This window comes from Pseudorasbora parva, chromosome 9 (assembly GCF_024679245.1).
Source record: "Pseudorasbora parva isolate DD20220531a chromosome 9, ASM2467924v1, whole genome shotgun sequence".
NCBI classification, from domain to species: domain Eukaryota; kingdom Metazoa; phylum Chordata; class Actinopteri; order Cypriniformes; family Gobionidae; genus Pseudorasbora; species Pseudorasbora parva.
In genome coordinates, this window is record NC_090180.1 from 22,915,081 (window position 1) to 22,927,476 (window position 12,396).

The 12,396-nt window shown below is 40.4% G+C and overlaps 1 protein-coding gene across 2 annotated transcripts in view; it reads right to left on the bottom strand.

Annotated features, from left to right (window-relative positions):
* Positions 1 to 3,567: 3,567 nt before the first annotated feature.
* The window catches only part of tmtopsa (teleost multiple tissue opsin a), a 110,031-nt gene continuing 101,202 nt past the window's right edge, over positions 3,568 to 12,396 (bottom strand). Inside the window, exon 4 of one of the 2 annotated variants that reach the window (XM_067454339.1) lies at positions 3,568 to 5,742. In XM_067454339.1, coding sequence (XP_067310440.1) covers positions 5,497 to 5,742 — 246 coding nt within the window. In that variant the 3' untranslated portion in view covers positions 3,568 to 5,496. The remainder of the gene's footprint in view (positions 5,743 to 12,396) is intronic. The other variant, XM_067454340.1, reaches the window with a different exon arrangement.

Sequence of the window (12,396 nt, forward strand, 5' to 3'; positions counted from 1 at the left end):
CATATTCGCCCAGTTCTGACAACACTACACTGGCTCCCTATTAAACATTGCATACATTTTCAAATCTTGCTAATTACTTACAAACAACCCATTATCACTCCCAAGGCATCAAAATCTGAAGCACGGTTAAGTGCCTTCATTGTCACAATGAAGATGCTAAAAGTACCACTAGGCATAATTTTTCGACGTGCATTGTGCTCCATCCATTTCAATGAGAAACCTTTGGCGACATACACACAAGGGAATGTTATCGCCATGATGAAATTGTATTTTTTAGTAAGTACTCAAGCTGCTGCGTAACCTCATATCTTATAGGTTTGTTGCTGATACCGTCTGTGTATGCTTATATTTATGTGACCAATAATTTGTGTATTGTGTGAAGTATGTGTATGTTATGTGTGCTGAATTTTGCACCTGGTACAGTCTGTGGAAGCATATTTCCTCTCCTGAGGACAATAAAGTATAAATCTGAAAATCTGAATCTATTTTTTCATGACATGTTGCAGTGTGATTCTAAACTGAATCAGCCAGCATAATTTTATTTACATGTATTTTATTAAGACACTTTTGAACATGTAACTCAACCCAACCCCATCCCTACCCATCCCTAAACCTACCCATTTGTGTATTATATGATATCAAATACAGGATATAAAAGGCAGATACGACTTCATGCACAATTTACTTAAAAAGTAAAAATATTCCAAGTGTTCTGAGGCAAAACAATTGATTTGTGTAAAGAAAATCCCTAAACACGATTAGTGTCTCCATCCGCTGAAGATCAAGCACAGATAACATTTCAAAAATTGCTGCCCGTTACATCAGATTTCATAGTGAAATTCCATTGGCTCTCGTATGTCTCGTGACCAATTGCGTCATTATGTCAGCTTTGATTGTAAAATATAATTGGCTCTTGTATGTCTTGTGACCGATTGTGTAATGCTCAAGTGTCAGGTGTGTCAGGTAATCATTTGAATGAGATATGAATGTGTGAGATAGGAGTGTGTTCATGTAGCGGCAGGATCATTAAATCAACTCTGTTCTTTACATGAAGATGACTTCAGAAGACTTGGAATGCAACAGTTAATACTTTTATAGTGTTTTTGGTCAGTTTTCGCAATAAATACATGTGACTGTACTTTTATTTGCCTGTTATGTTTTATATTGTTTAGAAGTGGGTAGGTTTAGGGTAGGAGTGGGGTTAGTTGGTCCAAAATATGAAAGTAGCCTATAAATATTCATTAAATCATTTCTGCTTTTACAAATGCAAATAATTAAATGTGTCTTGATCTGACGCATTGGGCAAACATCTGAAATCAATGGATTGCCTGTGCCTCGGTAAAGTAACAGGTATATTTAGTGTCTTCATGGTAGGCATTGAAGGCACTTAACCATGCTTCAGATTTTGTCGACTTGGGAGGGAGAATGGGTTGTTACAAAGCACTAAATGCTTACTTGATCTACTTGATCAAGCTCTTAACATATTATAGTCCTTCACATCTATTGCAATCTCAAAACTATGCCCAGTTGATAATACCTCAAATATCAGAATCAACTGCAGGTGGTAGATCTTTTTCCTATTTAGCACCTAAACTCTGGAACCGTCTTCCTAGCATTGTTCAGGAAGCATAACAACACTCTACCGGTTAACTGTCAATCTAGACTAAAAACCTATCTCTTTTACCTGGCACAAACAGAACATTTTCCATTTCTATTTTTCAAATCAGCTAAATAATAGTTAGACTGCAATAGCTAGGTCAGATGGAACCGAGAACACTTCCCAAAACACCTGATGTACTTGTAACATCATAAGAATGTAATCTATGCTAATATTAGCCTTTCTGTTTATCCCGAGGTTTACAGTAGTCTGCTGGATAGAGGCCGTATCCAGATCAGATGGTGGACCTGTGTCAAGACACAACCTCAACGCAGCCCTGGAGTTACACCAGAAACCGTTTCAACTAGACTCTCCCTTGTGCAGGCCTTCTTCACTTCACTTTCCCTCTGTACAGATGACAACGTTATCTGAATTATCTGACAATATTAAAACGCTGTATTATGCAATGCAGACAAGTAATTTGGCAGTCATCTTGTGCTTCTGAATATGTATGTGCAGCGCATGTTTTTTTCTTTACAAAATTGCTTGTCTGCATTGCATAATACAGCATTTTAAGTAGCATGTCATCTCAAAGATTCATGTTTTTTGAAGTTTACACAAAGACTATTACGGTATCATTATAAACTATTTCAAAACTTGTTTCTGGGTTTATGTTCTCTAGTAGCTGGGCGCTGTTGTGATGCAGATGAGAGTTTTCTGTTTTGGCTGCCAAAACAATCTGTATTGTGAAAAGCGGTATTTAAATGAAGGTAATTGGACTTGACTATTACATCATAGCATTTTAACTCACTGTTGTTGGTGAGAAAGAACAGATTAAGGAGTTTGGGTCATTTTGGGGGTTTTATGATTGCAGTGACAGGGACCCCTGGCTAAAGTTTTGCCTCCAGAAGTTTAGGACTGGCACTGATTAGTCCAGAATTGTAAGTGCCCCAGAAAGAGAAATCCTAGGGATAGTGTGTTTGTGACTTCACCAATGCTGGTCTGGGCACTTGGACTCCAAACAGCTCTGATGGTATGGTCATATGTGTAACCAATTCTCTGCTTCAAGATGCTGCGATATGATCACTGCAACTGATTCTGTATAACAGTGTCTTGTACTTCATAAAAAGGAAATCTGATGAAAGCATGCTTTGAAGTGTTTAGGCCTAACCTGCAACCTCCATGCATATCATCATTTGGCAAACCATAAATTCCTCATTTGCCTGCTGACTGCTGAATAGAATATTTTTTATATAAAATGGAACATTTAGAAAGTCATCTTCTGTTAAGTATAAGATCATTTCTAATGTCCATAAAAACTCACCTCAAACATAACAACAAACTCAACATAACTTTTGCTTGACCGACAGTTTACCTTCTTTACACCTTGGCATCATCTTCACATTTAAGTTATGAGTGAAACTCTCTAGAATGTTATGAAAGGCAAAACAAAGAAGAAAATCTCATGTAAAGCGTTCCACACTGCTTTCAAAAGACCTTTATTGATCATAATCGCTGTTTGCAATCTCAAATTTAACAACTTTGGATGGAATTTTCACACTTAACAAAAATCAATATTGTAAAATAATACGCTTCAAATCATATAACGTCTAAACAATCAAATGATTCACTGCACAAAGGCCATAGCAGTCATCCTCTGTATCCCATTGTGGAAAAGTCATGTTTGGGATTTTATAAATAAATAACATTTTTACATGTAGGTGTTTTTTTTTTTTTTTTTTTACATATTCCTTATTCCATATTATTATTAATTGCATAATAAAATAATTAAATATAATTAATAGGGATAATTAAACATAAAAATAAAAACATTTTAACAGTCTGAAGCTACAGTAGATTTGCACTTGATTTGGAGGTCCTCCACATTTATTTACCTGCCAGTAGTCCTTTATACGTTCATTGAGATTCTACTGTTATGGCAAAATGTGTTATCCGTTATCCACATACTGCTGTAAATGTGGAGTTCTTTTTATGCATTATTCTGGTATTTGTTATTACTGCATTATTGTATCAAACATAAATCAAATCAGACTCCAGCATCTCTGGGTGAATGAACATAACACAGGTCATGCAAAACTAATTAAGTTCATTTATATAAGCCATACACTGAGCACAAATATGCAGAGCTGATTAAAATGCTTAAAGGAGCTTTAAAAAAAAAAAAAAAAAAAAAAAAGTTTTCTCTTAAAATATTACAGCGACTTGAACTCATGTACTGCCCATCTAGAACATCTTAAATTTCAGACATGTGTTTCTAAATGGAATGTGTTTGGAGCATAATTAATTTAATGTTAACTGAAAGATAAAGCCCGAGTTCTTCACCACCACATGAATGTCTAGACTGACACACACACACACACACACACACACACACACACACACACACACACACACACACACACACACACACACACACACACACACACACACACACACACACACACACACACACACACACACACACACACACACATCTTGTTTCCATGTTTTATGGGGACTTTCCATAGGCGTAATTGATTTCATACTGTACAAACTGTACATTCTATCCCCTAACTGTACATTCTAATTCTAACTGTACATACTGCACCTGCCCCTAAACCTACCCATCACAGGAAACATTCTGCATTTTTACTTTCTTAAAAAAAAAACTCCTTCTGTGTGATTTATAAGATGTTTTCCTCATGGGGACCTAAAAATGTCCCCACAAGGACAAGGATTTCGGATATTGCCATCTTTGCGGGGAAATTTTGTCCCCATAACGTAGGGATTACCAGGCCACACATACACACACACACACACACACACACACACACACACACACACACACACACACACACACACACACACACACACACACACACACACAATCAAACAAAGAGTCGATCATAATAACTATAACTATAAAAATTCAGAAGACGTTTCCAACTTGGAGACATAATGGTCGTCTATAATAAATTGTTAGACCAGATTCATATTAGACATAATAATAACACACATACAATTTATGTTTGTGAAATATGCTTAAATATAAAGTGCCTATGTACGGGTTTGTTATACAGTAAAGTTAAATGTCGTAACATGACATTTTTGGATCACTGTTTTTTATATAATTATATAATTATTATTATATTTTTTTTGTTTTTTACAAATTTCAACATAAACTGACAAATACTTTTTCATGGCATAGACTTATAAACATGATATAATTATAATTAGCCTTGAACATTGATTATTAAACAAAAACAAACAAACATAGAAACAGTAACTTACATTCACTGTATACAGGCAACACAGGTTTAAAAGTCTTTGGGAAAAAAATCATCATACCCAACTTCCCTCTTTGTTTTTTTTTGTTTGTTTGTTTGTTTGTTTGTTTTTTTAACAGTATATGTAGAAAAAACATTTTGTTTTAATAACTTTGAACATTATTACAAATATTGTTTTCTCTTCAGGACTAAAAAACAACAAAAACAATCAAAAAGAGTATTTTCGAAGAGACATTTAAGAGCTTTTGTACGTACGTTTACTGTACATACTTATAATATAGTAATAGTAGTAATAAGAATCTGTTTTTTTCTGAGCAGATTTTTTGGACAGGTCTACAAAAATAACAATATCAACATCTGCAGAATCTCAGAGAAACTGCTAGCTACATATTACTTAGAGAAAATAACACCCTGTTGTTGGAGAGCAGACATGTCCTGAACACATAAATAAATTCCACAAAATCAACCTCCCTCAGGATTCTTTCATTTTAGAATTTTTCATAATATTTATACGCCATATGCATGTAAGATCCTCCAAATCTCACACTTCATTTCCCTCGCTTTGTGTGAAAAGTTTCTTCAAGTGTTGCCATTTTTGAAACAGAATAAATCTCAACCATTATAATGGGCCACAAGGGAGACCACTGTAGGTTTGGCATTATCTGTTGATAGAGGGCCATCCACCACTGGGTTTGTCTTATTGGGGACCACTGTGGGTCCCACTGAAGCAACCACAAAGGTAAAGTTGTCAGTGCGGCGTCCAGGCCGAAAAGGTTTATTTGCCTTTGAAGAACTTTTCAGACTGGAACCTCGCTGGGGTTTGTCACAGTTGAGAAGAGCTCTGAAACACCTGTAGAACTAACACACACACACACACACACACACACACACACACGCACGCACACGCACGCACACGCACACGCACACGCACACGCACACAGACACAGACACACAGACACACAGACAACCAAGTAAAGAGCATTAAAAAACAGCAATACTGACTTATATACATGCACTTATCAGTTTGCAGGTAGGCCTACCACATGCCTGCTTCTTTACTCTTTCATTTATATGTTCACATGCACGTCAAAAGTGCTTCACAAGCCTTTGGAAATGTCCTACTTCCCATAATCTGGTCATAATAATAATAATAATAATAATAATAATAATAATAATAATAATAATAATTATTATTATTATTATTATTATTATTATTATTATTATTATTAATAGTATTTGATTTTTTTTTTTTGGTTCAAGAATTTACAACAAAGCAAAAAACAGGGTGTACCTGTTAAAGTTAATAATTGTTTGCAGTGGTGGAAAGAGTACTGAAAAAGCATACTCAAGTAGAATTATTGTTACATGTAAAAAAAAATGTAGTTAGTCTAGTAAAAAAATGTGGTCTAGTAGAGTAAAAGTACCTGTCCTAAATACTACTCAAAGTAGGAGTAAAAAGTAGCCCTTTTAAAAGTAGTCAAGATTAGTGAGTAGTGAGTATTATGCTATGAATGTTATTCCACCTTATACCATGGTCTTTTTTAATACTCGATTCTGATTGGCTGGAAGGTGTGCAGTAAAACCGTTTAATGCACAGGTAGTTCCAGTCAGTTTGATTACAGTTCGAAATTAATCCGCCACTAAAATCACAGGTAACCATAGTAACACAGTTACGCTTGCAAACAGAGTGACAGTGGCAGACTGCAGTATCAGCCACAGATATGTCTATACGTATAACGTTACATATCTATGGCAACATTAAGTGACATGAGACATGACGTGACACACAGAATCCAATGGCACAATGTTACTATGAGCAGGTATGTAAACGTATACATATCTATGACTATGGGCGTATTGGCACATCCGTGGCACACGCGGTCTTCATTGTCATGTCACTGACATTATGGCGACCAACACTGACACGGACATGACACCTGCATGACACAGAGTTGCTGAACATGTCGCCGCGTGTCGTGCGTTTTTTACATTCTATGATGGTAGTGACACCTACACTGACAGACTCGAGCACCTATATTATTATTTAATTTAATGCATTAAATGTAATGTGTCTTTATAGGTTGACGCTGGGTTTATTTCACACTAGGCTACATAATGATGATTAGTTCAAATAAAGATTGCCTTGTTACTGCAGTGTTGCCTGTTTCATAGATAATTTTAATAAATCCATTAAATAATCATTAAGTTATGTCTGACTTGCTTAAGCAACGAGGGGATCTTCAGACTGACATAAAGAAGGGATCGCAGACGCATCTCTCTCTTTCTCTCTCTCTCTCTCTCTCTCTCTCTCTCTCTCTTTCTCTCTCTCTCTGATCTTTCTCTCTCTGATCTTTCTCTTTCAGGTCTCTGTGTCTCTTTTTTAATAATGAATTTAAATAAATATGGTAATTTGTTCATATAAAAACATTTCGATGGCTCTACTTTATTTAAAACGACGGTGTGCTAGAACTAACGAGACGTAATAAAACAACCGTCATTTTAACCCGTCTCTTAAAAAACATCAGTTACAGCTTTAACTTGTTTTTTAACTTGGCAAATAACCATGGTATAAGCTGGATAATCCACGGCTAGCCATGCATTAAATGATTTTAATACACGACCAAGAGGCAACCACCCACTGCTTCGCGCCGGGCTGTTCTTCACCTCAATGCCGTGCATTAAAATCCTTTAAAGCATGGCTAGCTGTGGATTATCCCTTACTTATACCCTGCAAATTAAAAATATCTTACTCTTTTATTGATGATTCTCAGTAAGACAAAAAAAAAAAGATCACCAACAGTATTTCAACATTTCTTTGACTATTTCTTTTTAGTTTTGACTGGTAGCACTAAAAATACAGCCATTATGTAGAGGTTTTCTTTTGAGTCTGTCCTTTGTGAGTCATGACCAGAGCCTGCTCGGGGCCCACCACCGTGGGCAGAACCCCATTGAGAGTAGGTGGATGCCATCTGAACTGTACGGCATACCACTTTTTTTTATAAAAATCTTGTTGCAGGACCCAACGAGAAATATTTGGCAGATTCTCCCACTCTGCCGCAAAATCTACTAAGGGTACCAGCCTCTCAAGGCTGGCCTCTGATGTACTCTGCACCGCAAGTGCAGCGCCTGAAACGGCGAACCGGCAGGAAACAACTGACTCGACGGTGCCACTCCCCTCCTTAGAGGGCACGAGCCATCCTCGGATGGCCCGTGAGGGCCCTCCACGCCCCGGCGCTCGGTAGGTGGAATGACCCTGTGAGGGCGCCGAGGGCCGACGGGTACCGTCTAATGAGGTAAGCACCGCCTGCCCCAGGAGGGGACCACCCTCACTGTCCTGACCACACAGGCGTCAGGACTTTTTCGACACAGCCTTCTTCGAGATAATAACTGTCCTCAGATCAGTCCTACCTCTAGAAGGCTGCGCCTGAGAGCACCGCCAACCACCCCACCCTTTCTGCAGGGGTGTGCGGGTGGCGACACTCTGCTTTTGCTGCGCTTGATGGGAGGAGCTAGCACTCGGTCTGCTGCTCTCTCACAGCAGCAGATGAGGCCTGGGGTTTACGGGGAAGGAACTGCTTCAGTGCCGCTGCCTGCTTTTTGGCCTCCTGGAACCTGTCGGTGACGGTAGTCACCGAACAGGCCCTCAGGAGACAGCGGTGCATCAAGCAAAAATGTTTTGTCCTTTTCCTTCATCTCGGTCAGATTTAACCAAAGATGCCTCTCTGTGGCCACCAGGGCTGCCAAAGAACGGCCAATACATCTGGCCGTCTCCTTAGTGGCATGGAGGGCTAAATCTGCAGAAGATCGGAGCTCATGATCAGCCCCGATCTCATCACTTTCCCCCAGGTCCTTCAGCAGGTCAGCCTGGTATGCCTGCATAATAGCCATTGTATGCAGACATGCGGCGGCCTGACCTGCTGCCGAGTATGCTTTACCCACTAAAGCAGATGTTGACTTTAATGGCTTAGTGGGCAAAGCGGGAGCTTTAATGGCCGATGCCGAATCGGGAGAGAGATGGCTCGCGAGCGTCTCTTCCACCCTCGGCATCGAAACATAACCATGCCTTTTCAACCCTGTGATATTACTATACACTGCTGTGTGGGGGCTGAAAACTCTCGTGATGACATGGGCTGCTTCCACGATCTTGACACCTTGGTGTGGAGATCCATGAAAAACGTCAAACTCCGCTGTGGAAGCTTCGCAGAACAGGCTGGCAGAAAGCGATCATCAAGCCTGCTTTTTACTGAGGCGCGCTCCTGCTGTTCATTTGGCCAGTCAATACTTAATCTAACCAAAGCCCTGCTCAAAACATCCACTAGCTCCTCACTCGCGGGGGTTTGAAGTGGCGAATCTTCATCCCCGCGTCGATACTGCAGACATCAACCTCCTCAGAGGAAGCTGCACCCCGGGCGGGAGAAGCCGCAGAACGGGCTCCCAAACCTGGAGAAACAGCCGTGGATCTAACAGGTGAAGGCTAAGAAAGTGCGGAGCCCGTCACAAACCCCTCCGTTAGATCCAGTTGCGAGCCCCACGACATGAGCTTGCACTGTCCCTCAGCAGCAGCGGGGCCCGTGCCACGGGGAACGCGAGCCGGGACGCCCTCCTCGAAGAGCGCCCGGCGGGATCGCAGCACATGGAGAGGCAGAGCTCCACCCAGAGCGGTGACGCAGCTCGAGTTCCTTGAATGGGAACAAGAGTTCTTTCTTTTCAAGACACATTCATTCTACTGCTTTATTTCCAATAAATGTTTTCTCTGTAAAAAGAATACACTTAAGAAATCAGAATCAAGTAACTCACAATTTCACAATTATGTTTGCTTGCAATTAAAAAATAAACCTGATTTAAATATAAATCTGATGTTTTATTAAAGTTTTTTGCTATATACATGGACTACAATTTTAAATCGCCACGTGAGAACACATTTCATTAGAATATGCACTTCAATATGCTGACAGAAAGCAGGTTAATGCATTTACATGTTAAACGAAATAGATGTAAGGGACAAAAATCTAGCAGTAATGATCCTTTAATGCCTAATGCAATTTGAAGACTGGCAAACAATCAAGCTATATTAAGTGTTTCCAGCAGATGACACTGCGAGTTTATGCAGCGCAAACAGAATACATACCCTTTGTGCGTGTATTAAAAATGTGTATATTCTGCGATCAATTTTTAGTAATTGTTTAAGGCAATTTCACGATTTCAGTCATTATACAGTAACCAGAAACAGCCCCCTTTCATAAAGTGTGCGTGCCTCTCACTCTAGGCTGGTCGCTATCATGGTTGATTTGACGCATGAAGACACAGGACTAACTATAAAAAAATAAAAAATAAAAAATAAACAATGTAGCGACGGCAGGTTTAGGGAAAATAAATGTACTTAAAATGTACTCATGTAAAAGTAAAAGTACACTGTTTTTAAAATACTGTAAAAAGTACAATTCCTGAGAAAAACTATTCAATTACAGTAACAAGAGTATTTGTAATCCATTACTTTACACCACTGCTTGTTTGAAACAATCCCTTTAGCAAAGTTTTCGATCTATTTTGGATTTATTTCAATAAATAAAAGAGTTTTTTTTTTGCCATAAATATACTGTCATTAAAATTATAATATAGAAATACAGGAGCATGATGATTCTGATAGTACTGAAGGAGAGCCAATAATAATTTAATATAGATTTAAGGATTTAACAACATATGGCACATAGCTCAGCAGGGGGTCCAGCACTGGGGTGCGCTTATGCTACTGGGCCTGGCATTAGATGCTCAACCATATCTGACAGTCATATTGTGGTGGAGGAACTTCAGGGTTCGCATAGCTGGGGAACTTACTGGAGCAATAAAGCGCACATATCCAGTCAATGAGGGGTGGAATGGCGCAGCAAGAGGACACTTAGAACGGGCACATTGGTGTCAATGGCTGGTTGAAGGGAGCACACAGGAAGATACCGGCTCTACAGGGAGGATATAGAATCTAGTGTATATGTTAGTTGTCACCAGACCCGCAGCTCTGCATATATCTGTCAGCGAGGTGCTATGCGCCGGCGCCCAGGAAAAGGCAAAACACACCTAGTGAAGTGGGCTTTCAACCCGAGCAGTCAAGGCACGCCTTGGGTATGGTACGTCATGTTGGTGGCATCCACTATCCAGTGGGTCACCCTCTGCTTAGAGCAGGGGTGTCAAACTCAGTTCCTGGAGGGCCACAGCCCTGCAGAGTTTAGCTCCAATTCTGTTCCAACATACATACCTCTAGTTTTCAAATAAGCCTGAATGACTTGATTATCTGGATTAGGTGTGTTTAATTTAGGTTAAAGCTAAACTCTGAAGGGTTATGGCCCTCCAGGAAGTGGTTTGACACCCCTGGCTTAGAGACAGCCTTACACTTCTGCTGGCCTCCATAACAGATCAACAGCTGTTCTGAGGTCCTGAAGCTTTGCATTAACTCCACACAAAACCGCAGAGTGCAGACGGGATAGAAAAAGGTCAGAGCTGGGTCTGCCTCTTTCGAGGGCAGCGCTTGCAGGTTCAATACCTGGTCTTGAAAGAACACATATCTGGGCACATATTTGGGCTCTAGGCACGTCGACCAAAAATTCCTGCAGGGCCCCTACCCTCTTAATGGAAGCAAGATTATCCAAGACAAGATTTTCAACTCTCAAATTGGGCACTCTCTGCAGTGACATTAGCACCAGAGGCAAGTCCCAAGAGGGTCTTCTCATCAAGAAGAGCACTACTCAATGAAAAGGTCCCACTTAAAAGCATAGAAGCGCTACATAGAGGGGGCTCTACCAGCAGTGATGTTGTCTACAACTGTTTGTGGCAGATAACCTAGAACCTCTGCATCCTGTCCAGGGACCAGACATGGAACCTCATGCTTCAGACTCCAGAGAACCTTTGTAAATACAATGGGCAACAGGGACAGCCCGAAGGGTAGGACTATGTACTGATAAGCTCGCCCCTTGTTGAGAGAGAACCAAGATATGAAAGTACATATCCTTCAGATCGATCGCAGCAAACCAATCTTGGGGACGGGTGCACCGAAAGATGCGTTTCTGCATTAGCATCTTGAACAGCAGCTTGTGCAGGTCTGCAGGTCCAAGATTGGGCGTAACCCACCACCTTTCTTGGGCAAAATGAAGTACAGGCTGTTGAAGTAGGACTGCAATCTCTGCCCGTAAAACAGGTGCACCCTCCTTGGAATGGACAGGATGTAACCGGGCAAACTGAATTGCATGGTTGAATCTGATAGAATGGATGAGCCAGCCAGATAGGATAAGAAGTGTTAGCCAGGCTTCCAGCGACCAAGCAAGCGGAACTAACAGCAGCACAGATGTACCCACAATGGGGCAGCGAGGCAGCATGCAGGTACCAGACTCAGATGGCATAGTGTGTGTGCAGGGCAGCACTTACCTGGGTGTGTGGAGGCCTCTTGAGTGCACAGCCAGAGCCTGTGGGAGAGGAGAGGAACCTGAGGGGGCCAAGGCATAGCGTCGTACACTGCAAAGCATG